Below are 27,021 nucleotides of genomic sequence, written 5' to 3'. Positions count from 1 at the left end.
TACAAAAAAAAAAAAAAAAAGATGACATAGTGACATAGATATACATTAAAAATAACTGGAAAAGTCTGCTAAGAATTATTAAGCTATCAGCACTGTGCTGCCTTGCACTCATACAAAACTTACAGGTCACTGACATGACTAACATCATGATTTTCCCATGGACACCACAAGATAATACAGTAGATTAAAGGTACTAAAAATGATGAAACGTATGCATCTTTAATAGGTCACAAAATTAGTAGTGCTTGATGTTCTGGCTTCTCTTGAAAAAGACACTATAGAGTCTTGTAAGGTTTAAAAATACTGTCTCTTCTAGAATTTACCACCATTTAGTTAATTCCTGGGGCACATATTTACATGATGCTGAGATAATTTTTGTACCTTCTGGAGCAATTTTTACTCTTGCTGTTTCATTTATGGAAATGCTTTTACTTGTAAAATCATTAGGAAGCTGTGTCTTGAATGCCTTAGTTTTCAATGTGCTAGTTAAATATACAATCTCTTTCAAAACATACATATATATTATTAAACACAGAACAGCTACACCAAAAGCCAGGCTGTCATATGTGTAAGCTATTATAATGTCACTGAGACAAATACCCTGGCAAAAATCTTGCCACAGAGTTTTAGTTAATACCTTCTCAGTTTTCTTTCTCCTGACGCATATACATGTACTGCATACATGTTTAAGACAGTAAATTTCTGGTATTTTCATTGTAACTGTTTCTTTAGGTCTCCTGAACTAACTGAAAGATTCCCAAAAATATAAAAGAGAGTCAAGAGACAACATTGCATTTGACTTTTATTTTTTCTGCCCCAAACTATATTTAGTTTTCAAATTTTTGATGAAAGACAGGGAAACACTTTCCATCTTACAGCATATCTCTGCTTTTTTTCTTATTTATTGCTTTGGGTTATATACCTTCACATTTCACAGAATGAATAATTATAGATTTATGGATGCACTGAAGGGAGAAATAGAAAACCGTGCTACTTTGTCAGCCACTTCTCCTATATATTTCTGCAGTGTCACTTAAGGAGGAAGCAATGTAGGACTTCTAACAGGTTTTCCTCTATTACTAATAGGATACATCAGGTTAATAAAATTAAGCCCTCTAAATTCCTCCTATAAAATTACAGTATAAATATTCGCTATATATTAGTCGACAGAGTAACTCAATATATGAAGAATAAGTACTTTATTTTAAAGCTATGGTAATGACGTTGGCCTTCTCAAGAAGAACATGGCATACTGAGATCCCCAGGCAATCTGTTATGCTATGCCTTTGCAGTGGTGACCTACAGATGAGATTTCAGCAGTCTCGCTACAGAAGCTGTATACCACACTAGAGTGCTCTGCCACATCTTAAGGCGAGATTATGGGTCAATTATTTGCAAACCGTCATCACTGTAGAGGAGACAATTTAAGACGTGGCAATTAAATGTGTTCTTTGGGCAGGCAACTTCTTCTGTTTGTTTGTTGGTTGGGTTTTTTTTCTGTTGTTTTTTTTTTAACCGCCAGATAAATGTTCTTCTGGCTGTAGTTCTTCACAGTGCAATGATGACATCCAGTGGTGAGCCAGATTCATCTCTGAGATGAGCGGGCTGAACTCCACTGAGAAAATTCCAGAAGATACCTTAGAAAGTATACCGGCCCACTGTGCTGCTTATTGGGGAAGTTGGGAGTGTGAAGCTTGACACGTGCCCGCAGTCTCATGCAGCCCCACGCCGAAGAGCCATAGCCAGGGCTGAGCACATAACGGCTGCAGTGCTGCCAAAGCTAACGATACGTAGGGCATCTGCAGCTTTCTGTGATCCAGTGCAACTTTCTAATCCAAAGCCTGTGCTTTCTAACATGGTTAAACACTCCTTACAGCAGGGTTTGCCAATAAAAAGAGCTTGATCATAAATGAAGATATAACACTTCCACATTTCAGAAACTGAACAAACCTTATATATCGCACTGAAAACATATGTCGTTGTTAAAGATTTTCAGAAACAAGAAGAATAGATGAAAATTATTAACGCAGCTAAAAGCACTGCTTAAAATAAAACTTGTGCTATGCTTTTATAGCATACTAAATGGGTAAGCCCTGACTGCAACGCCTAGCATTATTCTGCAAGGGCTGAGATGGAGATCTCATGGCACCACAAATACGTGCTGAGGGTGCAGTGTGTTCAGACCCTGGGGTCTGTGAACTCTGCAGTCAAGAGCAATGAAAGGCTTTTTTAATTTTATTTTATTTTTAGCTGTGCACAGATTAGAAAATTTCTAAAAAAGCAATGCCTTCTGAAGGAAAAATTATCAGTGATGCTTTTGCTGAAACATGGCTTTTAACAAATCTAATAAAATGGTAAGAAGAACATGAAGAGAAACTTCTTCTAATGTGTCTAATCAACCAAAATAACTAGACAGGAATGTCAGCCACTAATAAGATAAACCCAAAAGACCTTACAGCAATGCCAAGTTCAAATATCTTCCACTGCAGTGCTGTTTTTTGTTGTTGTTGTTGTCATTTTTGTTTTGTTTTTTAATGTACTCCAACAAAGAAATATAAAGCAGTAATACAATTTTCTAGGGAAGAGTTGTATCTAATTTATGAAATGGCTTCTGTATCAATGATACAAAAGCAGCATATGAGTAGAATATAACTGTTTTTGTTTGCCACACAATGGCCCCAATACCAACAGCTGTCATGCTTCAGAAATCACCTTTCTAACAGCTAAGTACACTAAATGGCCCTAGGGAGTAAGGAATTAGGTGGATTGGTCCCATAATACCACCTTATTTTAACAAAATGTCAGGACAAATGACTACATATGTTCCCCAGAGGAACAATCAGACATCATAATTGATAGGTCAATAGCAAAATCTAACTTGTTTACTTTGTATCCAATTTATTAAATAAAATAACAATCATTAACTAATGTGAAGCAAAAAACAATTATTGCCATTGTTAGAAAAGGCACCCATAGCTCAGAGAAAAGTATTTTCTTTGATTATCAAAATGAGATTTTTTTTTAATTTATTTTTTTCCCTTCTACTCTCCTATCTGACAGGCTCTGCCATTGCACCACCTGTCACACTGCTTCCACCTGGGAGGGCAGAGCGCCCACCTATGGCTTCAATTCCAGCTGCTGACAAAGGCGGCTTCTCTTGATTAGCCCATGGGGGATATGTCTCCATGTGGACCATCAGTGCCATCCACTTAGAGGCCTTCAAGCTTTACTTCCATTAAAAATGCGTATGCATTTCTCTGAAAACACAAATCCTGCATGTAAATCATGTCTTACTCATCATCACATAGTATATGTTCCAGAATAAGAAATTTTACAGCATTAAAAAAATCACACATCCTTCTACACTAAGCAAGCAGTGAAAAAAATAGTAATTTGGTTTTAGTGAACACGTTTGTATGCACTTTTTCCTCCCCACTTCCAAAGCAGGAGAAGCAGCACCATACATCCACAAGGCACGTTCAGATCTCTCGTCTGGGTAGCCATCCCGTTTGCATAGTGCTTGGGAATGTATTAATTGTACATTTACTCACAGTATACAATGGTAGTACAAACTCAGATGGAGAGTATTTTGTAGTTTCTTTTAATTCTCTTTTTAAGCAATGGGCCCTGGGCTATTTGTAAGATATATAAAAATATTTATTGCTATTGTTTTTAAAATAGGCCTGGTTTTATATCAAATCCCACCTTCATTTAAACAGAAACAATGGAAACCGAACAAACAAGAATGAAAAGAAGTTGGACAGAGCTTTGACAGAAAAGGAGCAGTGGGATGTTCTGAATTGGGTATTGGTAAATACATCCTAGTAAAACATCCCAAGTGTGTCAAGGAGAGCTACTGCAGCCACTGCTAGAACTGTTCATGCAAAGACTCCATAAAGCTGCAGAGTTTGGACTTGATTTTATTACACACTGAGCACTTGGGCCTTATCCAGCTGAAAACAATCAAGTGTTTGCTAAATGTTAAGTATGTGGGAGTGCCACTGAACTCATAAGGCCTGACTCTTGAGTTCAGGGCGCTACTAGGTAAGCATGGAACTGACTCACTTGTGTGTTTGGCACCTTTACAGACCCTTTATTACTCCTGGAGGTAACAGTGCACCACCCGGGCAGACCTCCAGCAAGGAGCATCTTCCAGCACTGTTTTCTGTGATTCCACACCTGTATGCAAAGCTTTTGTTTTAACTGAGCACTTGCCACCAAGAAATCTGAATAACAGTTACTGCCATGCAGGATCCATGTAACTTGAAGTCTGCTACTTTAAAAAGCATCAGAAGGAGTAAAAACAATCAACAAACCTGTTCCTGGATCAGTGCTGAGATCAGCAACAGTGGCAGGCAAACAAGAAAGTGAACAAACAGACCTGTTTTAATTTCAAGCTCCATTTGATTCACAAGAAAAACAAACAAAGAAAAAAAAAACAACAATGCAGTCTGAATAACTTTTTAATTCTAATTGTTTTTTAAGAAGAAACTTTCTTTAGTAACTTGGTTTTACTAACCAGATAAAATGTAGCCATTATATAACATTTTTCACCCACAGCCCTCAAAGGCCTTTATGAATGAAGTCAGTATTATTACATCAGTCGTCATATGAGGAAACTCTGATCTTCAGCTTCTAGAAAAACCACAAATTATACATTCATGATAATTCCTATGACAATCCCTATGACTCCCTATGAAACTAGGGATTCACTGTCGAACTCCAAAGAGCAGCAAAAGAGAGCAGACATGGACACACGTTTAATATCCTTGCAGAACCATTGCTACCATGGTAAGAAACTGTTCTTTTTCTGCTTTTAGCATTAACATTTGGCTTCCCAGCCCAAAGAGGGCTGGACAGTTTGCACTTGCACAAAGATCTCATGATTGCTGCTCAGCTTAAAAGAACAAATGACTAAACACTAAATGTTGTCAATTTCAAAGAGAGTTCAGTTCTCCCCCATGTTAATTGAAGAAAGTGATGTGCAGGAAGGCACAGGAACTGCAGCAGAGCCACTCAAGTGTGTAAAGTGGGTTTGCAAGTGGGCAAAGCATACAGCTGGCTCTCAGAGTTAGTTTCCCCAGATTTTAAGATAAAGAAATCAGCTTTACAGAGGTCAATGCTCATCTGTTGTTTTGAGAAAGTCACTAATGCTCTGCTGGCAATTCTTGCTTCCCAGTTCATCTTTGTCTACTTATTTTTATCCCACAAGTATTTGGAGGGGAGAGGAGAAGCAGGCAATAAAATGGAAACATTATTTTTGACAAGATTAACAAAAACACAAAAATGTAGCAATATTTAGGAGCTTCAGCCTGAAATACCTTCCAGATATTATATAGTTGGACTCTCAGAATAAATGTGGAAATACAGGAAGGGCTGGACTGGATGGCTTTCAATTCTGTATGCCAGATTTATATAAAACATCAAAGGTCTATTACACATAACATCAAGAAGCTATACTGATTTTCTCCAAGGAAGGCTCTAGCTGTGCCTGAAGCTACAGCAGCAAAACTGGAGCTCGCAATAACCATGTAGACGCTACTGATGCAGTGCTGGAAGGTTCTCTCCTTGTCCTGCTTTTTGTAAATCCTTGCAAAAAGCTGACCTCTGTAGCTCAAGTCCATACAACAGAGAAGTGCAGACAGCCAGTCACTGGATAAAAGACTCTGATGAGAACACTCTGACTGTACACAGCTTGCACAGAAACACCGAACTAAGTAAAGAATCCTAGCAGTTAGAATTATTCTGGAAATAGCAACTGGATTGGACGCTGGGCCAATGTGTAGGGGCAGGTAAATTATTGCACACAGCTCACCAGTGCTGCTAGCTTGTCCCAGTGTCTCATTGCAACTGGCACTGAGCCCTCTGCTGCCCATTGGCATGGAGATGGCTCTGCTCTGGAGAGGCAGAGGCACTTCGGGGAGATGCCATGGAAACCATTCTGCCAGACACCTCCCTGGCACTTGCACCGCGCTGGCAGTTGCAGTGGCTACCAGCAGCTTCCCGGTGTGCACCCTTGTGCTATGCTCCGTGGTGTCGGCGATAAGCCTCCACAGTGCAGGGGCTGGGGGACCCAAGGAAGCAAACTTTCACCTGCATTTTCCCTGCGGCCCATGTGCCTCCTGGCAGGGGTAAGAGCAGACCTGCTCTTGCAGCGCAGCTCTGCTTTTCCACGGATCAGCAGCATAAATAGTGGCAGCTCCCCTGAATGACATACCTTCCCTTAAAGAATGCAATTAATCCGTAACCAGTAACAGCTCTCTTGCCTTCTCACCAAGGAAGCATAGCCCTAGTTTCTCTATTTGTACAATTTAGTGTACCAGATGCCCCAGGCACAACTGCAGGAAAGCCAAAAAAGTCCTTCAGATTTGCTGGTGACTGTATCCGCAATTCAGCTGGTGCAAACCACCTCAGAAATTGAGCACCCAGGAGCTCCTGCCTCACCATGATCCTGCAACAGTGACCCTGAGGAAGTCATAACCCACACCTTTAAAGCAGGCAGATGCTAAATAGCAAAGATTTCTTTTAACAGCCTAAGACTGCAATAAAATGCTAATTGAAAAACGTGAAAAACGTGTGACAAATAATTTAGATGTTGAAAATTACCGTAGAGAATAGTTTGCAATAACCATGTTACCAATACGATTAATTTTGGTAAATGACATCTTTAAACAGGTTACTTGAACAAATTTCTAAGACATCTGAATACTAGTACAATAGCCAACCCAACTTTCATTGCTAATCATACAGTCCTTGATTTCTAAGTGTTTTCTTTACCGTGCATTTCCACAGGGAAGAGGCAGAAGTTTCCTTCCAAGTCCTGGTCCCACAAGCAGGTACCTGAAGCTTGGTCCTGATCACTACTCTGCACCAAAACCAGAGCTGTGGCACTCTGCCCTCCTGCACAGAGAAGGCTGGAGCCCAAAGGGTCAAAAGAGCAAGCAAACGCTTCTCAGGTATCAGAGCTGACAGAATTCCTCAAATCCTGCTTTGGCATAATTATCAAACATCTACTAAGTCACTCCAACTCCAAGGTAAATAAAGTAGATTGAAAATGTAGTCATTTTAAAACTAATTTGTTACCGATAATTTCACAAGAGAAGTTGGAGTCTAACAGTCTGAACCAAAGCCATTTGAAATTAATGGGATAAGAGTCATTTATTCAAATTGGCTCTAAACATAAATGGATATGGAAAAATACTTCCCTGCACTAGGACCAGGGTCTCAGCCACAGACCATCATTAACTTAACCAACGTTTCCTTAACTTCTCATTTTTTTTTATTATTATTTTTTTTATTTGTACATAGTTCTTGTGCCACCACAATGCACATCGACTGTATTACCTTCACGTAGAATAAACAAATTAAATTAAAATTAGGATTTACCTATAAACAGCAAAATCATAGGCTACTGAAAATACCACTAGCCTTTCCAGACCTTACAATGTTTTTTTTTCCACAAACACAGAACTTACTTAAGCTTTGATTTTAAGCAAGCCCTGCTTCACCTCTCTGTTTATAAACTGTAAAAGCTGAACATCCCTGACAGGACCTCACGGTAAAAATCTCTCACTGATGGCTGGCTCGGGAGGGTTTCCCTCTGGGGATTTCTCTTGAGAAAAGTAATAATATGGCTGCTAATAACAAGTACCACTAGAAAACCACCACAGCACATCACAACTTCCATGATACCCATTTCAAAACAGGACTGTATATGCTCTGGGAAGGGAGAAGGCAGAACCACCTCTGTCCATCAGACCTACTCCACACAGGCTCATGGCATAGAGGTAGATTTTTCCTGAAGTACTGAGTTCATTGAAGAATGTAAGAGAAGTATAAAATTAAGAGCTTTAAAACATAAAATCTAAAAGACAGGCAAGCATCACATTTCACACTGAAAATAATAAACACAATTACTAACAGTATGAAGATACAAGGGGAGATTGATTCACAGCTTACTGCAGTAGAGTCATATTTTAGTGACAACAGCTGTGGTTCTTCATTTTGTAATAATCAACATTACCTTTCTTTGGGAAAAAACATCTATTTCCCTCCTTGCAAGTTGCAATTATACCACTTCCAAAGTCTTTGGAAATGTTTTGAAAAGGCTTGAAAACAAGTCTGACCTGTTTTTAAGCAGAAATTACTATTTTAGTTTGCTGCAAATGTCATTAACACCTGTATAGTACTGACATCATGCTTTCAAAATAAAGATAGGTCATCTTACTTTTAATTTCACACATGCACATAAGTGGTAAACATTCAGAGCATTCCTGTTAATGATGCCATCTGGTGCCTCCCATAATTGTGTAATATTCAGCCTTCCAAACAAGATGTAATGGCAGCAATACACAAAACCCACTGACATTTACAGTAAGGAAATTTATTATCAGCCATCAGTTCAGAATGGCTGTGTTTGCATGACTTACTGGTGCTAGAAAAATCATCACCTTCCCCGAGAAAGTGGAGGTACAATAAATAATGGATTTTAATACATGCATATGCTACAAAAGCATTAAAAATACATTACTCAGGCACAATAGCATCTTAAGCAACAGTTACTTCTTTAAAAATTAATACTACTTCCCTGGTTAAATGAAAACTACATGCCAAGCCTTTGTTTTTAATATCAACGTGTTCACATACAAATTATATTATGTAGGAATGATTGTATTTTTACTTTGATCCGTCAATCTTAACATTTAAAAAGCAGGGAATTCTCTTGCCCATTTTACTTAAGCTTTTTTTTGCTACATTCATTCTCTTTTATCTTAACCGAGGCTTACTGATTCAAAAAAACAACAACAACTTTCATGTTTTAGCCACTTTCAGTATATTCCACTGCCTCACTTCAATCCATATAGAACAAACTGAGCCAAAATGAAATTTCCTATTGCTACAGATTTTCTACGAAGTCAAAATACATTTTAGGGGAGGGCAGGCAGCTATAACATAAAATAGCAAGAACAGTTTTTCTTAACCACTTTTAGTAATTCAGCGCACTTTCAAATTTATTACTGAATAATGTTGAAGAGAAGGCATCCACAGAACTATGGCTAACTTTTTCTGTGGTGGGACGCAGCACCAAACCCACTGTTGTACACGTAATCTTCCCCCTAGTCATTTCCTGGACATCAATCCAGGCACCCTGGCAACACTCAACCCTTGAACAAGTTCACAGTGGACTAGCTCAGCAAACTCAAGACTGGATTGAGCACCTCACTCCATGCTTTTGCCTGTCACTCCTTCACTGACTACTTCTTGTCCCAGTTTAGACCTTTCCTCTAATGCACCGTAGCATGACTTGAGAAGTACAAAATTACCCGAGAAAGATTTATCGTGTATGTTATTTTAAAATAGATTTATACAATGCTGTGCAGACTTCCACAATATTCAATTGTTCTGCCTTCCTTTTATAAGCTATAGCACAAGAAACAATTCTGAACTGTGGAATAAAACCTGACAGCTTGAATGATACCATGAAATAAAAGATATATAACAAACCCAATAGCATGAATAATAATGATCGAGCAGAAACAAGAAAATAATTTGACAGATGTGTGACATTTTTGTTCTTTGTTGTGGATCAGTTATTCTTGTTAATTATATCACCTATTCTTCCCTTTTATTGATAATTACATGAAGCAGATGGATAACAGAATGCTCCCAGATGGTGAGAAAGCAAACAAGTTTACAAATTGTTTATTTATGAAGATATCATTAAAAATTATTTCATTATCTACAGTTTTCTACTCCACCAACAAGTACAGGCACCTTAAAGGCCAGCAGCACTTCATAAGGTATTTAGTATTCTGCTGTAACCAACTGCTTTTTAACATAACATGACTGAAATGACTGACAGATGTGCAAAACACAATAATAATCTAATCTGTTTTAACACTGTGGGAATTAAGATTTTGAATCTTTGGATCTTCTGCCAATTGGCGCTTCAATGCTGTTTACTGATTCTGAATACAAAAAATCAGAGATTTCTTTTTGATTTGGAACAGCTGTAGAAAGTGTTTGATCTAATGAGCAGACAGGAGCTTTTTCAGGTCTGTGTCATGAAACTCTATAGCTTGGCAGATGTATGGCCTGATGCAATTTTGAGCTAATATGTGGAACTTCTGATATGCTTGCTAGAGAAGGGCAGGCTTAACAGGCATCCCAAAGTCTGGGTACTTCCAGGATTAAATGCAAATAAGACCATTAGCAACAGTGTCATTCCAGAGGGCTGCAGCGGGAGACTGGGGAGTATAAGGCTGCCCCCTCTGTGCCTTCTCAGTAAATCCTCACCTGATTTATCCCAACCTCTTCAGTAAAGGGATGCAAGATAGAGTTTTGTAGGATCAGACAGAAAATTAGCAGCAAAATGTATTTGCCATCTCAAGGAATGCAATAAAAACACACACTGTCATTAGTGACTATTACAGGAAGATGTTACTATGGTCATAAGAATTTTCAGCCCTTTAGGAAATGGACAGGCACTGCTTGGGAAGCGTCAGGTCTTCTGAAGCACAAGACGAAGCAGCACAGAGTCGTAATTTAGGAGCAACAGTGAAAAAACTTGTGGTTGCCTTAAAACCAGTGCAAGGCTTTAATAACAAGGACAGGAATCAGAGAAGAGGAACAGAGTGTCTAAAGTCTGTATTTCTTCAGAGTCATGGCCATTTTAACCACGAGCAAAGAGGAAACACAGGACAAAGCCTGTCTCAAACCAGAAACAATACTGAATGAAAGGACAAGGAGTGAATGGGGTGGCTGGATAATTGCAGTTAAACAGTTGCTTGGTTAATGGTAAATTATGTTTTCATATGATAAATTTCTGCATTAAGAGCAAATATCTCTACCTTACACCAAGCTCTCCAAGAAAGACTACAGAAGGAAGGACCCATGCTGTCATAAACACCATGAAACCCAGTTCATTCTGCTTGCTAGAAGCAGGTGCGAGCAGGCCAGGAGTCCATACAGAGTAGCACATAGGGTTTTCCTCTTTTCTCTTTTTCCAGATTCTGGAGTAGACAAGAGCTTTGACAGAGGGATGAGGAGAGCAAGTTATTATAGACAAAAAACAACTTCTGGTGCTCATCTGTCTGTGACAACTGATCCAGACCTGCAGGAAAACCACCTCTCTTCTGCACAGCCAGGATCCATCCGGACTGGCAACACATGCGAATTAGCTGAGGGCAAAGCTTTCCTGATTTAGATCACTGCTTTGGCTTCTGGCTTTGGAGGAAGGAAACAGGGAAGGGAGTCCTTGCGGGTCCTCTTTATCTGTACTTGGTCACTGTTTACAAGTGAATCTCTTCAAGGTCACAAGCAGGCTGGAACGTATTAAAGAGAGACACAAATTGATTGAGCCCCCAGGCTCCCACTGTGCACTCTCTCTATGATACTAAGCCACTAATGGCCTACAGAGATATGAATGCACAAATCAAGAGCTGTGCTCAGACACCGAATGGCTGAGCTGCTGAGCCCCAAGCTGTTACTGGTGAAAAATAAATTTTGCAGCAAGAAAAAGAGAGAGACAGCTCAAAAAAAGGCTGGGACAAGAGGAGGGCAAAAAGCTGCAAAAGCAGTAGATGAGAAGCAGATGTTGATGGCTAGATATCAAGGGGCATCTTGTGGGTATCAAAGCAAGAATTTCATTACAATTATCTCCATCATAACAGAGATACTCAAGCAATTAATTAGGAAAGGCAGAACTTTCAAGAAAGAATTGAAAAAGAATTGAAAAAAGAATTTTCAAATGAAAATTCTACATTTTCAAAATCGACTTAAATTACAACACAGAGATTGTAAATGGCATGTGAAAAAACTGCCACCATTGCAGAGCTACCTACAACAGGAATTACAATAATAACCAGTCCTTCAGCTTTCAGGAACAAAGTGGGCTTGTGCTAATTTCAGAAAGAAGTGGGTTTTGTTTGTTTGTTTGCTTGTATGTTTTAACATAAGAAGGAAAAGACACCTCAATTAAAAGAAGCTTAGCAAGCCAGAAGAAACATGTGAAAAAGACAGGCGGAGCTGTCTCAACTACTTGGAAGCCCTGCTTGCCCAATGGTTTTAAGACCCTGCAAGTTCCTGCCACATCTACACAACAGCTTGGGAAAGATCTTGTTTAAAACCATCCTAACAAAGATGGTAAATGACATTTTCTCCTTACTGTTATTAAGGTGCTTGCCTCAGAAAGTTTCCCACTACTTCCTACTCCAGCCTCTTCTGCCTTTCATTTTTCCCTCTCTCTTCTCCACACTTTCCTTCCAACATTCTTTTTCATTTCCCTTTTACCTCACTTTATAGCCTGCTAGCATCTCTCTTCCATGACCAAAATGTGTCTCGCTATTTTTAGAGGTGACTATTCTCAACCTTTCCATTTGGCAGTTATTCTATCAAGGAGTTATATGTAGTATCTTGCTCCTTGCAACAGGAATTGTGCCTTTCTGTTTACAGAGTGTCTGAGCACACTTTTTGATTGCTAAAATGATGTAGAGGTATGATAATAATGTGCCTGCTGAAAGCTAATTATACTAATTTTATAAAAATACACCTCTTTTTATTTGCAACTTAGCTGCAGGATTTTGCAGGGAAGAGTAGGATTATTGATTTGCATCAATCTTCCTTTCTGCAACATTAAAGAGAGGGCAAATGCCTTATGCCTGGCTACTTGCCAGAGCTAACAAAACATCCAAGATCTGAAAGCAGCAACAGCTTTTTACTTACACTAGCACATGCAGTCCCCCATGGTAGGTTACCTCTTAAATTATAAAGCTTTCCCAACCGATGCTGGCCAGAGGTCATTTCTTTCACTCAACAGAAGAGTCAGTTTAGCTTTGTATGGTTTCAAATTCTTGGTATTTCAGAAAACTATAGGCAGCAGTACAGGACTAGCTTTATCCTCAAGTTACTGCCTAGGGATCAACCCCAGATGTCAGTTTTGATAGAACACAGTCTGTCAAAAATCTATAATTAATGCTGGTGCATATGCACGGATACTTACACGGTGCTAACTTTTCTTTTCCACAGCAAAACTTTGCTAGTGAAATATTTGTGTGTTTTACTCAACAGAAATTTATTAAACATTGGAGATTTTAAACAATTATCTCACTACCTGCAACTCTCAGAAATCCTTAGAAAGAACCCAGGAATGAGCAGACACCAGTTTGCAAATCTCTTAGAAATTGGAGGTTTGTAATATTCTATCTCCAATAAAAACACTAAGATGAGCTCTTCTAGTAGGAGTAACAGCACACTTTAAAGATAAAATAGGAAGGAGTTTAAAAAAGAAGGGTTAGATAGTTTATTCTGTATAGAAGAGGAAGGTAAGGATGTACATGCTGAGGGAAAGACTTCGTTCAACAAAGCCAAACTCAATTCAATGGGCTCAGCCATGCTCTGGATTTTGCTTTGCCAATTGCTACCTAATTAAGAATTTTGAATGCCAAAAATTACTGACTGACTGCGAAAAGGACAGCACTAAAAATATTATATGGGAACCCATCTCAGCCAACTGGAAGGTAGTAGACAGACATAAAGCTCCCTAATTATGTTTCTTTAGTAAATTACAGCCACCTACTGAGAGTATCTATCACTAATTGTTTTTTTTCATAGTATTTCAGCTTCACTAGTTATTCTTGTGAGGAGCCTCTTCACATCAAATTTTAGTTATTTAAAACTATAAGACAGCATAAAGTGTAAGTTATTTAACCAATGAAATTTTAAGAGACTTGAATTTCAGAAACTCTTGACTGCATGAGTCCTACATAAATAAGAACTGTTTGGTAGTGAAAACAAACTTTTCCTTTGCTGTTAAATTATTCCTGGTATTTTGAAGCATTTTTGAAGGTACCCTATGCATTGAAGAAAACTGACTTCGGGACTGACAAAAAAAATTGATATAAGCAATTTCTACAGAAATTGTCAGAAGCATAAAATTGCATTTTTTCACTTGGAGAGCATAATACCTAAATGAACTTACCAGGAAGTGGGAATAAATAGTAAGTCAGAACATTTAAAATGTGTTATGAGTCTTAAAAGTACCACCATGGAAAAATATTGGTAAAACATAAGCATGTATTAGTAGGTAAATGTAATAGTTCAGCAATTGCTGGTTGCAATATGTTTTAAATTCAAGCTTAGAAGAAGCAATGGTAGTGCAGAAGCAGAGCTGGGATTGTAAGGGTATGGACACCATGTTCAATGTAATTAAGAAGCAACCTATCAACACAAAGCTGGTAATGCCATCCCATCTGCCAAACCCTGCATTAGCTGGCACTATGCCTCTTGCCTGCTGCTGCTTCTGTTACCCACCTGATCCTTGGAGACCTGCTCTGATGGAGCGTTTATGCCAAGCTCTTCCAGAGGATAGACAATCTGTCGTCTTGGTCGCACGGGAACCATGTAATGAAGGGCAGATGTCAGGGAATGGGCACAGGGATTCTGAAACTGAAAGACAGAGATCTATATTTCAGCAGAGAGAATGTCAGAACAGTGCATCACAGATGTCTCTTGTATGGCTTTGCAAATACAAAATTCTTAGCTCTGTTGGCTAAATCTGAGAGAAAAATCAGTAAATAAACAAACATACTCAGAGCAGAGGAATGAATTGCAGATAATTCCTGACACTAATGAAGATAATTATGAGAGTAATTACATTACTATCTCTGTGGGAATGACAGATAAACAAGTGGTTTGGTTTATGGGATTTTTCAGCACAAGTATTTTCCCCGGGAGGATATTTTTCTCCATAGTGATCATGAATCAGCTTGATTTGACCTCATTAAGCTATGTTATCTACTTACTGCTAACCTTTGCTTGTTTGGCAGAGAATGGTTATGAATTTATATAAAAATTCTATACCAACTAAAACGTCAATTTCATCCAAGTGATAAATATTAATAAACTGGCATAAACTTGAAGTGAATGAAAACCCTAATGTTAATGTGACTAGCATGGATCATTAGAAGTAGCTTTATTCCATTTATTACTGTATGACTGGCTCCATCATAACTTATGACATGAAAATGAAAAAAAGAAAAGAATTACAGGAAATAGAGAATGACCATTAATTCAAACTAAATTACACTGAAGTACCATTCCATCCACAAAGATCAAAAAAAATGTTACTACACTGAGAACTGAGTAAAATATCACTTCTACTGCTTATTAGAAAGCAACGATGAGCTAAAGTAACTTAAAGGAACTCTAACCTGGAAATAGACCAAACTGGAATTATTAGTATGATTAACTTCTCCTTCCATCCACTGCCATTAAACTGCATTTTTGTAAGTGCCTCTGAAGAACTTGAGAACCTAATGCTACGCAAGGACATTGGTTTCTCAAGAGAGCACTTCACAGAACTCCACAAAAGTGCACACTGGAGAAGCAGAAAAATACACCCTTCTGAAAATGGACCTGTCCAACTTGTAAAAATTCCTATGTTAAAACAGGTGACAATTCCAAAACCACATAAGTCAGAGGACTGAATTCATCTCAGTCGCCATCTAAAAGCTTGGAGCTTAGTCCAGCTAGTCATGCAGACACCCCCCAGAGCTGAAGAAAGAGGTGAGCATCTCCAGAGGGCAATTCTTTCCGTCCTAAGATAGGTAGCTATGATCGATAGATGAACTGCCCTCTGTGTGCACTGTGTTTTCTCCATTAATTCTGCAAGGAGCCTAGGTGATTTGGCTGGGCCAGATACTAGCTGTAGATGGCTGCACACCAATGCATTGACATGATTGTAAATTTTACTTTGTGCTCCCTTTTCTTGCCTGACATGAGACTGATAACAAGACAGACATGTGAGTGTTTTTAGAAGAATCTTTTCTTCTGCTTCCACAAATTATGTTCTTGGAAATTAATCTTCTCATGCAGCATTAGGTTCTTATTTTTCTTCTGTAGCACTTGCAGAAACACGTTTGTTTTCAGTAACAATGAGGTGCCTAGATCCTCCTGAGTTTTGATGAAAGTCTGAAGTACCTAAATCACTTTTGAAGTGTTCTTAAAAACCACTTGGATGTAGTTTTGATACTTTTCCCTTGCACATGCTCATGCTGTACTATGCTCAGTGACATAATTCCTTTTTTCTTCCTCCAATTCAGTCTGAATCTAAACAAATAGGAGTACTTCTCAAAATTCATTGTGTAGCTGAGTAGCTGTATGTGAGACAGCACAACTCAATTTGGCTCTAGTAATAAACTATGACAAGAAATATAAATTGTTAAATATAAAGGTGATATATGTGCATTATACCTTGTCATTTAATATTTGCTTGGTAACTGACATACAAATGACAAAGATATGTCAGATGTATTGGCTTATTGAAAGCAATTAAACAGAAAACATTATGTTGGTCCTCACTTGATGAGTTGCGACAGTTCTTTGTTTTTTAACTACACGTCTAACCTAGGGGCAAGAACTTAGGCAGGACTGGGAATACTGAATGCTTGCTACCTCATCCTGGAACAGATCTATTGGGAAAGGACAGTAAAGGGCAGAAACTTGACCCTAAGCACTACAGTATATTTAATGGAAGGGACTCATACAACAAATACGAGAACCTATGTGGGTAAGAAGCAGATATACGTCACCCAGAAACAATGAGGAGGTAGCAAACAAATTATTCTTCTACTGTGCTGCTCCCGGGGCAACATACTAACATGTGTAACTTAAGACATCTAACCACATTTAGAGAACAGTTGCCCTAGGATCCTCTAAATTTGATAGAAAAACAGACACTCACAAAGAATCATTCATCCCAGAAAAAGCCACCCCCTAAGAAGAGCTCCATTCTCTTAACAGCCTAGGTAAAGAGCCATGGACAAGTACACACCAAACTTATGGTCCTCCACACGCTTACTGAAGATACTGAGTAAGTTATGACTTGCATGCACTGCTAACAACACTACAGACTAAGCCTGCTATGCAACAGATGTGTCCATGAATGCAGATTATGTGGCACAAGAAAACAAAGTACAATTTGCTCCAGGTTGCTAAGACAATTCCTGTTTACAGTCAGTCATAGAAGCAAAAAGAACAAAGTGAGCAAAGGTGACAATTTTTAATATGTAAAATGCAAACAACTTCTTTGTTACCTTGCCCTCTTCATACTGTGGATAAATAGGGTAGTAAAGAGAAGATTTGTGGGCTAAGCGAAGAATCTCCTTTAGAAAGTGTTTGGTATAGTGATGAAATATTGGATTTAAGGCAAAGTGGTAAAGACGTCCATGTTCCTCTTGCTGGTGGTGGTTAAAATGAATAAAGTCTTCAATATTGTAATGTGATCGAATATACTCAATGTCCTGGAAAGTAAGAAACTGAAAATCAGCAGTGATGAAATAGCTACATCCACAGTATTTTAGCAAGAGTTGCTTTTTATCAATTAAGGAATTAAATAAGAATACCAAAATGAATCACAGAATGACAGAATTGAAGGGGTTGGGAGGGACCTCAAGAGATCATCGGGTCCAACCCCCCTGCCAAAGCAGGTTCCCTAGAGCAGGTTGCCCAGGTAGGCGTCCAGATGGGCCTTGAATATCTCCAGAGAAGGAGACTCCACAATCATCCTGGGCAGCCTGTTCCAGTGAAAATGAAGAGCCTTTGAGGGTTATTCTCAATTAAAAAGCACATTGACTGAACACATTTTTCTTGGAAATCTTTTCATTGTATCAAAAACTACTATTCTATTTGTCCACCTTTATTTGCAGGGAATGCATATTTGACCCCTTCACAACAACTGCTGATACAGGTTAATGGACATTCATGGGGAAAAAAAACAACAAAAAACAACAAAAAAAACGATCTCTGTTTAGCGGAGTTCAAGGCAGAGAAGCCTGGTCTTCTCACAAGAATTAAACCAACAGAGAGGAATTTTACAGAAAAGAGCTGTGCAAGAAAGGCTCTCCAACAGATTTCCCCTATTAAAGTGATAAGCTGGGATTTTTTGCACATTTATACACTCCAGGAATTGTTGCATCCTCTTAACTCAACGCACTTAGAATAATTAAGAGCTGTTTTCGGAAACAGGAGCAACTACTCCTTAGTTTAAGAACTAAGCACTACAGTTGTTGAAAGATCTATAATCTACCTTTTCAATAATATCAGAAATCCATAAAACTAAGCATTAAAGAACGTTTATTTTCCAAGAATAATGTTCAACTTTATCTTTTTTTGGTATTCCATTAGAGCATATGATTTTTGCTCTTTTGTTTTGAAGTCAAGTGCAATTTATAAGCTACTGTTGGGAAAAGAAGTTAAGAAAGGAAATCTCGAAGGACAGGTGCTACTCTTTGCAGTATGCTTAGCAAAACTGCTCACTGACTTTGGATTCTTGGGGGCAAAATAAGTAATTCCAAACACCTGGAGGCAGAATGGCTTTATGCTAAAGAACCAAAAAAGGATGCAGGAGGCATACTTTCAGAACCCATCAAACAATTTCTTGCAAATAACGGGATGATTTTTTTTTCATCTGCATGTCAATCATAGTCCATGAGAAGGGAAATAATACAGTTTACATAGGAAAGAAATAGAAAGCTTAGAGAAGCATTATTTTTCACATGTATTTTCTGTTAGGTACATGTATAGTGGCAAGCACAGAACTCAGCCTTCGGTGCTGAGGGCTCATTGTTACTATTTTCATACAATACAAACATAGCAAATGGGGAAAATATAAATAGAATTTACCATTTCATCTCTAATGACTGAAATGCCAACTATTTGATCCAAAACTTCTGCTATGAATGCTTGTACTGGGGTCCCATCCTGCAAGGCAAGAGCAACATAGGATAGGCACAGTTCCTATTTTATTATTGATCTCAACATTTTACTGTAAACGTGTATTTCGCCACATGACCACAGTTAAAATATTTTCCCAGTGCATATTCATGCACTACCCAAATTTAGCTCTTCCTAAACTCAAGACATAATGAATGCTTAGAACAGTGTTGTATATAGTCGAACTCCTGACCATGCAGAACCACACTGACTAAAGTTTAGTTTAGGGTCTAGCTGCTACAGCAGTGCTATAGGCTCAGCCACTAATTTAGTCCTGGGTTAAGTTCTGATGTTAGGAAATAACATTAATTAAAATATACATAATCTTCATCAATAGCAGTATAAAATAGATTTCCCTGCAGTTGTATGATTGTTAATGTTAATACTCGGTATCTTGTCCATGTAGCATGTTCCAGCGAGCAAAAATATTCTGATGTTCCCTACTGTTTCCTAAGCATATGTCTGGTTGTGTTATGGGAAGGAGAAATAGGCCCCTATCATGTAACAAAACACACTTATGTGTTCATCATGCAGCCAGATGTACATGCAAGAAAAGCAACAATGGAAATCAGGCTGTGGGTGGCCAACAACAACAAAAAGTATTCATCCTGCTTCTATCTCAGCATTTGCAGAATCACCAGAAAAAGGGGCAGTTGGTCTAGGCGACAGATCAAATTAACCATCAAGTCAGGCTGAATACAGTCTATACCAACTGCTGATACTGACTGAGTACATACATACAGTACACCTGTTTAGAGTAACATAATAAGTTCTTGATGTATTTATCTGTATTTATCCATTCTACTGTAAATGCATTTGCAGCAAATACTCACTGGATCCCTGCGAGCCAAAGTAAATATCTTTAAGTCATTCAATATACTTTCATTCAAGCTAAGGGTTTTAATAAGCATTTTGACACCAGGTATATCATTTGTTGTTGCTCTTCTTACATTAAAGGACCTAGTAAAAAAGAAAAAAAGTAGAAGTTTTCTCTGTGACAAATTAAAGGCTACAGTTACTATGCATGTGAAGATGTCTTTCTTCCATAAGCTCTAAATACGTCTTTTCATAGCTGAAATTGGTTGCTACATGACAGTTGTTCCAAATGTGTATATTAAATTTTATTGTGTAATAACAGGAAAGATCACACACCATCTGCTTAAAACAACTCAGGAATGCTGCTTTAATTGCTACTAAACACTTACATCCCAATGCCACAAAGCAAAGACTAGCCATAGCTGTAACCACAAGGTATCGTGTTCCTGAGACTAAATGCCGGAGACAGGAAGCAAGGAATCTTTAAAAATAAAAATAGAATCCATTAATATACAGACATGGGGAAGAAAAAAGAAAAGAAAGAAAAGAAACAAAACAGAGGAGAAAGAGGGAGAAAAAAAGAAAAATAAGTAGAGCCAACTGTCATCTTCAGATATGGAACAAAAGGCAGGAATATCAATACAACACAGGAATTTCTCCAATAAACACCAAATGACTAACACTTGTGTTAGGCCTCAATTCTTCAAACAGTTATACGTGAGGATAAATTTATACAAATAAAATGCCTCTGCTAAACATAAGGTTGCCAATTACTAATCACGTGACAGTGACACGGTATAAAAATGTTTATGCAATGTAGCATGTTTCAGCAGGTTTTTTGTACAAAAACCACCAACTTTAGCTACAGACAGGAATACCCTGGCACCTAACTAGTTCACACACTTGGTTATAAAACATGTTCCCACCCAAAAAAGAAAAAATATACTTCACACTAACCATCTACAGCAGTTGATAAATTCTTGTTATCTTTTAAAGGCATCAACCCTTCCTGGTTAAACAAGACTCACATACAATTAAGACTTATGGAGTGCTGTTCAAGGAACTCAATTAAAACTTAATTTCAAAGAATTAAGAATTCATCTTTCACCCACAGTTTACAAAAGCCTGCAATTCATGTAGTATAATTTCCATTCCTGTAGTTCTTGTTTTCAATTTAAACTTGTATGTGCTATTCTTCATCCTAAGTCACATTAATATTGATTTTGTGGAATATGGTTCTAATAATATCAGTTCTAGTAACTTTAAAAATATATACCTACATAATATATGATATGTTATGGCAAATTTCACAGCTCAATCTCATGGAATACTTTCAACTCAATTATTTGAGTGCTCAAAAGCATACAATACATTTGATTACTACATTCTGTAAGAAACCCTGCAGCTGGCATCCAAATTACAAACTAATCCTGAATTTCTAAGTGAGCTGTGGCTCAGTTTCCACACTTGTTAACACATTTCCACAGACAGCTAATTGCAAGATCAAACAAGTGATGAGGATGATGGCCAGCAAGATCAGCAATTTGGTTAACCCTGCAACTCGTGAGCACTCTATCTCCCTGCCACTCTAGTGTGCCCATGGTTTGAGTTATTCCCCCTCCAATGGCCAAAAGAAAGCAATTGGGCCAATAATGAACTACATTTTTAGCATTAAAAAAAATAGAACACATAAAAAATGAAAATTGTTTTAAAGATGAAATAAATATATAAATAATGAAACAACCAGATCCACTGTCAATATGAAAGAGTAGGAAGGACTATCCAAGGTTTGGGCTCATTTCTTTTCCAGCAAAGAATTAACTCACTTTAGATGCCCAGTTCCTTTGACTGCTCAGAAGCCAGGACACTACTATTATTATTATACCTTTTAGTGAAAATTGAAGGAAAGTACCCATTAAGCAGTTCAGCCTATGCCTTCTCATCTGTTATTTTTTCTCCTTCACTGTTAAGTAGCAGACCTATACTTCCATTTGCTGCACTCTTGCTTTTTGTGTACTTAACACTTTTTCTTACTCCTCTTACAACCTTTGCTAATCAGTATCTCATTTTGTGCCTGTGCCTCTTCTGATTTTGCCCTTTCATGTCTTCACATTCCCACCTTCTTACCCCTGTTTTCCTTTTAATCCATTTTATGTGATGTCCTTTTCACTCACATGCCTTTTGAAAGCTCTTGGTGCAAGTACAATATATTGATCTTCTACTTTTTCATAATTTTTTTTCTTCCCTCTTTTTTTTTTTTTTTCCTAAGGGAGTATCTGCTGTTGTACACCAAGTTGTGCACAGAAACTTTCTAAAAGCTTCACCTGGTTTCTTCCACACCTCTTCTGATCCTAAACCTCACTTAAAGGCTATTTTTTCCTACTTTCCAGCACAGCTGCAGGGGAGCTGGAAAATGCTACTAATGACACTATTCTGTTGTCATGGAAAGACTGGTATGACTTGGAATATGCACAATTTAATCAGAATGTTAAGGTCTTTTAAAAACCTTGATAACGAGTTTAATTTTGAACAAAATCGCAAAAGGACTCATGACTACCAATCCTACTGCTGGATTACTGAACAGCTGTGGCTGAGATTAACAGGAATTACTCCAGTGGCTTTATCTTTGTCCAGCTGGATTCTTACATAATACACAGAAGCCCAATTTGATCCCATGGTAAAAGGCTTCTGCATATGTCCAAGAGTAGCTGGCCAGTTCCTGCACAGGCTATTTGTATACCATCAATGGTGATTAAGTATGCAACTAAAATAGAATTATTTCTCTGAAATTACAGAGTATTTAGCTACATTAATAAGAAACAAAAGGAAAATGTCCTACTGTGTCAAAAATTTAAGATTGGTGTTTGGGCCAGCACAGGCTTGTGATACAAATGAAGGATTGTGACAGAAGTTATAAAGACAGAGTTTCTGCATCCCAGTTTACCAATACTTCAGACTATAAAATGTTCAGAGTAGCATAAATTTGAAAAACATGAAATACCTGATTTGACACACACAAGAAAAAGAGATAAATTAGGTAAAATAGATACTCAACAATGAGGTTACTGCTGTGTATGTTCAAGAAATACATTACTGCAGTTCTCTCTTGCAAGAGAATTTTATCATGTTTCCAATAATTAAATCTACATCTGGCTTTCAAATATCAATGCTATTCAAACCAACCCAAGTCTAAAGGGTCAAATATGGCACTATATTTCTCTGTTGGCCTTGTTCTACAATGAAGTAGCTTGGAGAAGCTACTCATTCATAATAATGTTCATCTTCATTAAGTTAGTACCATACATTCAAACTTTAAAGGAATCCTCCTATTGCAATTTTCTTTTTACTTTACAGGAAACCATATAAATGCTGGCAGTCAGAAGACCACTTGCTTTTACATGTTTAATTACCTTATTTTTTGTTTCATTAAAAATCAAGTCACTAATTAATTTATTTTACTGAAAATGTAAGGTATTTCTACACCATCTAGTATAGTGCTATGTGGAGATACATCTGAGTAGGCTTAGAATTCACTCCACAAGAAGTGAGACAGTTGCAGTAATGCTGCTGAAGACTAAGTTACTTAGCCCTGATCCTAATTGTTCCAGGCACAGTCCCGTGCTATTCAACTATACTGGTTTTGGGACTCAAGCTACCATTTCTGCAAGATGTTGTACTGTACCATGCAGACATATCAGCTTGCTCTGAGATAATGAAGGAATATGCATCTGGTGCCAGGTTTGATGATGCAAGTATATTCCACAAAAGTAACTCAGAGTACATCATTTGTTGTCACGAGGTGCATGACTCACTTGAGCAATCCCGCACGGTGGAACACGTAAAGCTCATGGCCAAGTTGGGTAGTAAAGTAAGGGACAACACGAACAAAACTCCGGATCAAGCAGAACTCGGGCACATGATGTGGCACAAGGATGATACAGAAGTCTTTGTCCTGAAAACATTTGCAGAGAATATAGGCTCTTAGTGATCTTAATGTCAGCTTTACACCAAAGCTTCTGACTAGAAGGGATAAAAAGAAAATAAACAAACTTAAAAAATGTGCTTAAAACATCCATACACTCCAAATGTTGTTCTGCTTAAGACACCTTGATGCCTGGGCAGCACAAAGGAACTGATGAGCCCAACATAAACTTGGCTTACAGAAATGGGTCTTTTAGCTCCAGTAGTAAAGACTTATTAGTTAAAATGCTGGTATTCCCTTAAGGTCCTTCCCTTCCCTGTTCTTCTTTTCTTCCTCAGTGGAAACATTATGCCTATGCCCACACCTTTAGGGTTAATTTATTTTCCTTGAGAGTTTTTTTTTTCTACCCTGCAATTCTGTTGCAGTGGAATTTTAAGACAATGTATGCCTGTTGGGGATCTTTTGTACATTTGCAGCCAAGTGAGACCATCAGGGAGAGCAGGGTGTCCTAAGATCCTGAACAAATAGTCAGTGTGCATGCACAGCACCATACCTTGCACTGTACACACACTAAACCTGAAGAATATAAGTTTGTATACATACAGTGGTGTTCATCTTGTCCTGAATTTGGCATTGTTTGTGTGCATGTGCTACAGGTTGCCTATTCATACAAACACACATCGTATTTGCAGTCAATTTGAGCACATTGTGTGATTAATTTTTTTCTTACTACTCCTGGTAAGTAGTTACTCCACTGTATATTCATATCCTTGTTTACCTCACGTTAGCTTTGCCCTAAACACCCACGGTTTAGGATATAGGCATGTAATACAGATTCCCTTAATAGTGCTGCTTCCTATGATTTAACTCTGGCTCCTGTAATGTATTTTCATTGATATTATTTTTAATTTAGGTACCATATAGATCTATACACAATTTTAAAGGAGTTCGAAACATTTGCTCTCTAAATTTGCATCTCAGAAAAATATAAAAAAAATCCCCCATGGAACATAAACAAAGAACTTATATAGACAATACAGAAAGTCCAAAAGCAGCCAAAAACAGAAGTCAGACTCAGGGTAACTCAGTACAGCGTAGCTAGCCATGCTGCACTCCTGTGAGTCACTGAATTACTCAGGCATCAGACCTGAGCTACTCTTGCTCACAGCTGCACTTCTGTCACACCAAGCATACACATAAACTTTAAAACTTTAAAGTATACGTACTGGAAAAAGCTTGAAAACATAATGCAAAAAATCCAGTGATCTGCAACCAAGAGCAAACATTATTACAAAAAATGCATAACAAACAGATCCTAAACATTTCAATATTTACTTCCCCGTAAATGCAAGGAATATTTATTCACAATGCTAATCAGACATTCCTGCTAACTCAACATTAATCAATTGCAGACGTCGCATGCTGCACATCAGCATGTTAGAAGCATCACTATTAACAAGAACAAGCCTCAGTGTCTGAAATAATATCAAAACATTACTTTCTTCACTGAATGGAAAAAATTGACTTAGATGTTGCTGACTCAAAAAATATTTCCAGAAGACTTCCATGGGCTAAGAGGACAGCATTAGTATATAGTAAACGTTAAATGAGATTACAAAAAGTTGTTGTCATGGACCACAGTATTCCCAAGGTTTGTGTCAGTATCCATTTGGCAAACCTATCCAATGTACTTTATCAGACTAATGGCAACATCAATACTTTGAAATTGTTTCTGACCATTTAACTTCTTTCCACTTCTCACCTCCTGGTTTGGAGTAATTACACTCTTTGTCCAATGGGGACAGTGAAAGGTGACATCTGAGTTTAAAAAGCCATAAGAAATCTAATAATTTAATCCTATTTCTCCTGTGTTTAAGGATACCAAATAGCTCTCAACCCATCAAATAGAGTTATGATGAAGCTTTATGAAGTATTGTTCCAAAGTACAAAATTTGTCTTCTGAAGATATTCTATACAGATATATGTTACCTAAAAATACTGATAAAACCTCTCCCTATCCAGACCTGTAATTAAAATAACTAAGCTCCCTTTAATTTCTTCACCAACAACATTACTAGATGGAAGCAGAAGTATTTTAAAATTAATATATTTGTGATTGCGTGAAAAATGTGAAAACTAAAAATGCTAAAAATACAGATTTGATTGGGTATTATATATTCACCTATATAATTCATAATTATGACTAGTTAGGAGAATATCTAAGGGAAAGGAATATGTTACAGCAATGTATTTTTCTATTCTTTGGTATCTGGTACCTTCTTGGTAGCAAGGAGTTCAGGCACATAGGTAGGAGATTTTTCAGCAGGTTTAAAAAAGTATCAAACATCTGCAGATATATACTAGCAGTTTGGTTCCTTTGCATTTTACTTACAATGCACTAGCAAGCCACAAAACAGCTCTAGACCTAAGAGATGGAAACATTTCACAACTTTACTGGATAATACAAATTCCTCAGCAGTGAACTTCCCTCGAGGGCTAAGATTCAATCATACCTACACAAAAACCAAACTACTATTTCGGGATCCATGCCATGCAGGGTCAGCAGTAACTCCTTCAGGACAATATTCTGAGATACAGTCAGGATTACATCATGTCATCCTCTCAGACATATTTACTTTTCTAACGGTCAGTACCTTTTGCAAACAGGTGGATCAAGCTAGTGCAAGCTAGGGAAGCATACACGGAAAATATCTGAAAACACCATGATCTACAGACTCCTCAGTTCTGAAGAGAGGACCTTGCATAAGTGTAAATCTTAGAAGAAGACTATGGAAAGGAATGCTATCTTCTCCACAGACATCCATCTTGGAATTCAAACTGTTCCAGAGATGTCTCCAGGGAGAGAAGAAAGGGTCTGCAATGTTCAGAGATAAACACAGTGAACATATCTTGAACAGGAACAACAGTGGTGCACATGAAGAACAGAATGTCAGAAGTGGGCAAAGAAATGACAGATCCTTATCCTAAGAAGGACACCATGAGCAGAGAATTCAGCTGGACTACAGAGAGATTATTTCTCAACATAGTTGCAGCAGATCACTGTTTTGTATTGTTACTTTGGTGTAGTGAGAGTCATTCCAGAGCAAGTCCCTCACCTCAGTATTAATTTAAAATAAAAAATTATTCTATTCTGGAATAATTGACTTGCTTCATTTTGTTTTAGTCTAGATTGTCCATAAATTAACTGTTCTTGAACAGACTTCCTGCAACATGATTATTCTTTCGTATGTACCAGTGTTTCATATGTGTCAGTGTTTCTAAGAGCACAGACTTACAAGCACTGCACTTCTCTCTTAGATTTGAAATTAATGGTTTTTTAGAAAAAGAAACATCCAATTTCAACCAGCATTTTTCCACCAAAAGTAACTTGCTAATTTTTGTCCTCATAGTTCTACCAGAGGTAGGAAGTTCTAGCTGGAAGTTGAAAATTTCAGTAAGTTATCAGTGAAAGTAAAAAAAAAAAAAAAAGAAAAAAGAAAAATCTAACCTAG

The 27,021-nt window shown here is 37.7% G+C and overlaps 1 protein-coding gene and 1 long non-coding RNA gene across 10 annotated transcripts in view; one reads left to right on the top strand and one right to left on the bottom strand.

Moving 5' to 3' along the window:
• CFAP61 (cilia and flagella associated protein 61) overlaps positions 1-27,021 on the bottom strand; it is a 111,733-nt gene that overhangs the window by 58,915 nt on the left and 25,797 nt on the right. For all 9 annotated transcript variants that reach the window (XM_083832278.1, XM_083832277.1, XM_083832280.1 and 6 more), the window contains 6 exons: positions 24,736-24,775; positions 23,400-23,539; positions 19,605-19,731; positions 18,682-18,759; positions 17,094-17,300; positions 14,311-14,445 (listed from right to left, as the gene is read on the bottom strand). In XM_083832278.1, the coding sequence (XP_083688404.1) occupies positions 14,311-14,445; positions 17,094-17,300; positions 18,682-18,759; positions 19,605-19,731; positions 23,400-23,539; positions 24,736-24,775 (727 nt within the window). The remainder of the gene's footprint in view (positions 1-14,310; positions 14,446-17,093; positions 17,301-18,681; positions 18,760-19,604; positions 19,732-23,399; positions 23,540-24,735; positions 24,776-27,021) is intronic.
• LOC310898007 lies at positions 1,134-16,357 on the top strand. The gene is made up of 2 exons (XR_014582892.1): positions 1,134-6,956; positions 11,010-16,357. It is a non-coding gene; the product is annotated as an uncharacterized lncRNA (long non-coding RNA).

This window comes from Anser anser, assembly GCF_964211835.1.
Source record: "Anser anser genome assembly, chromosome: 3".
Lineage (NCBI taxonomy): Eukaryota > Metazoa > Chordata > Aves > Anseriformes > Anatidae > Anser > Anser anser.
Note: the sequence above shows the minus strand (reverse complement) of the source record. Positions and strands in the feature narration are given on the sequence as shown.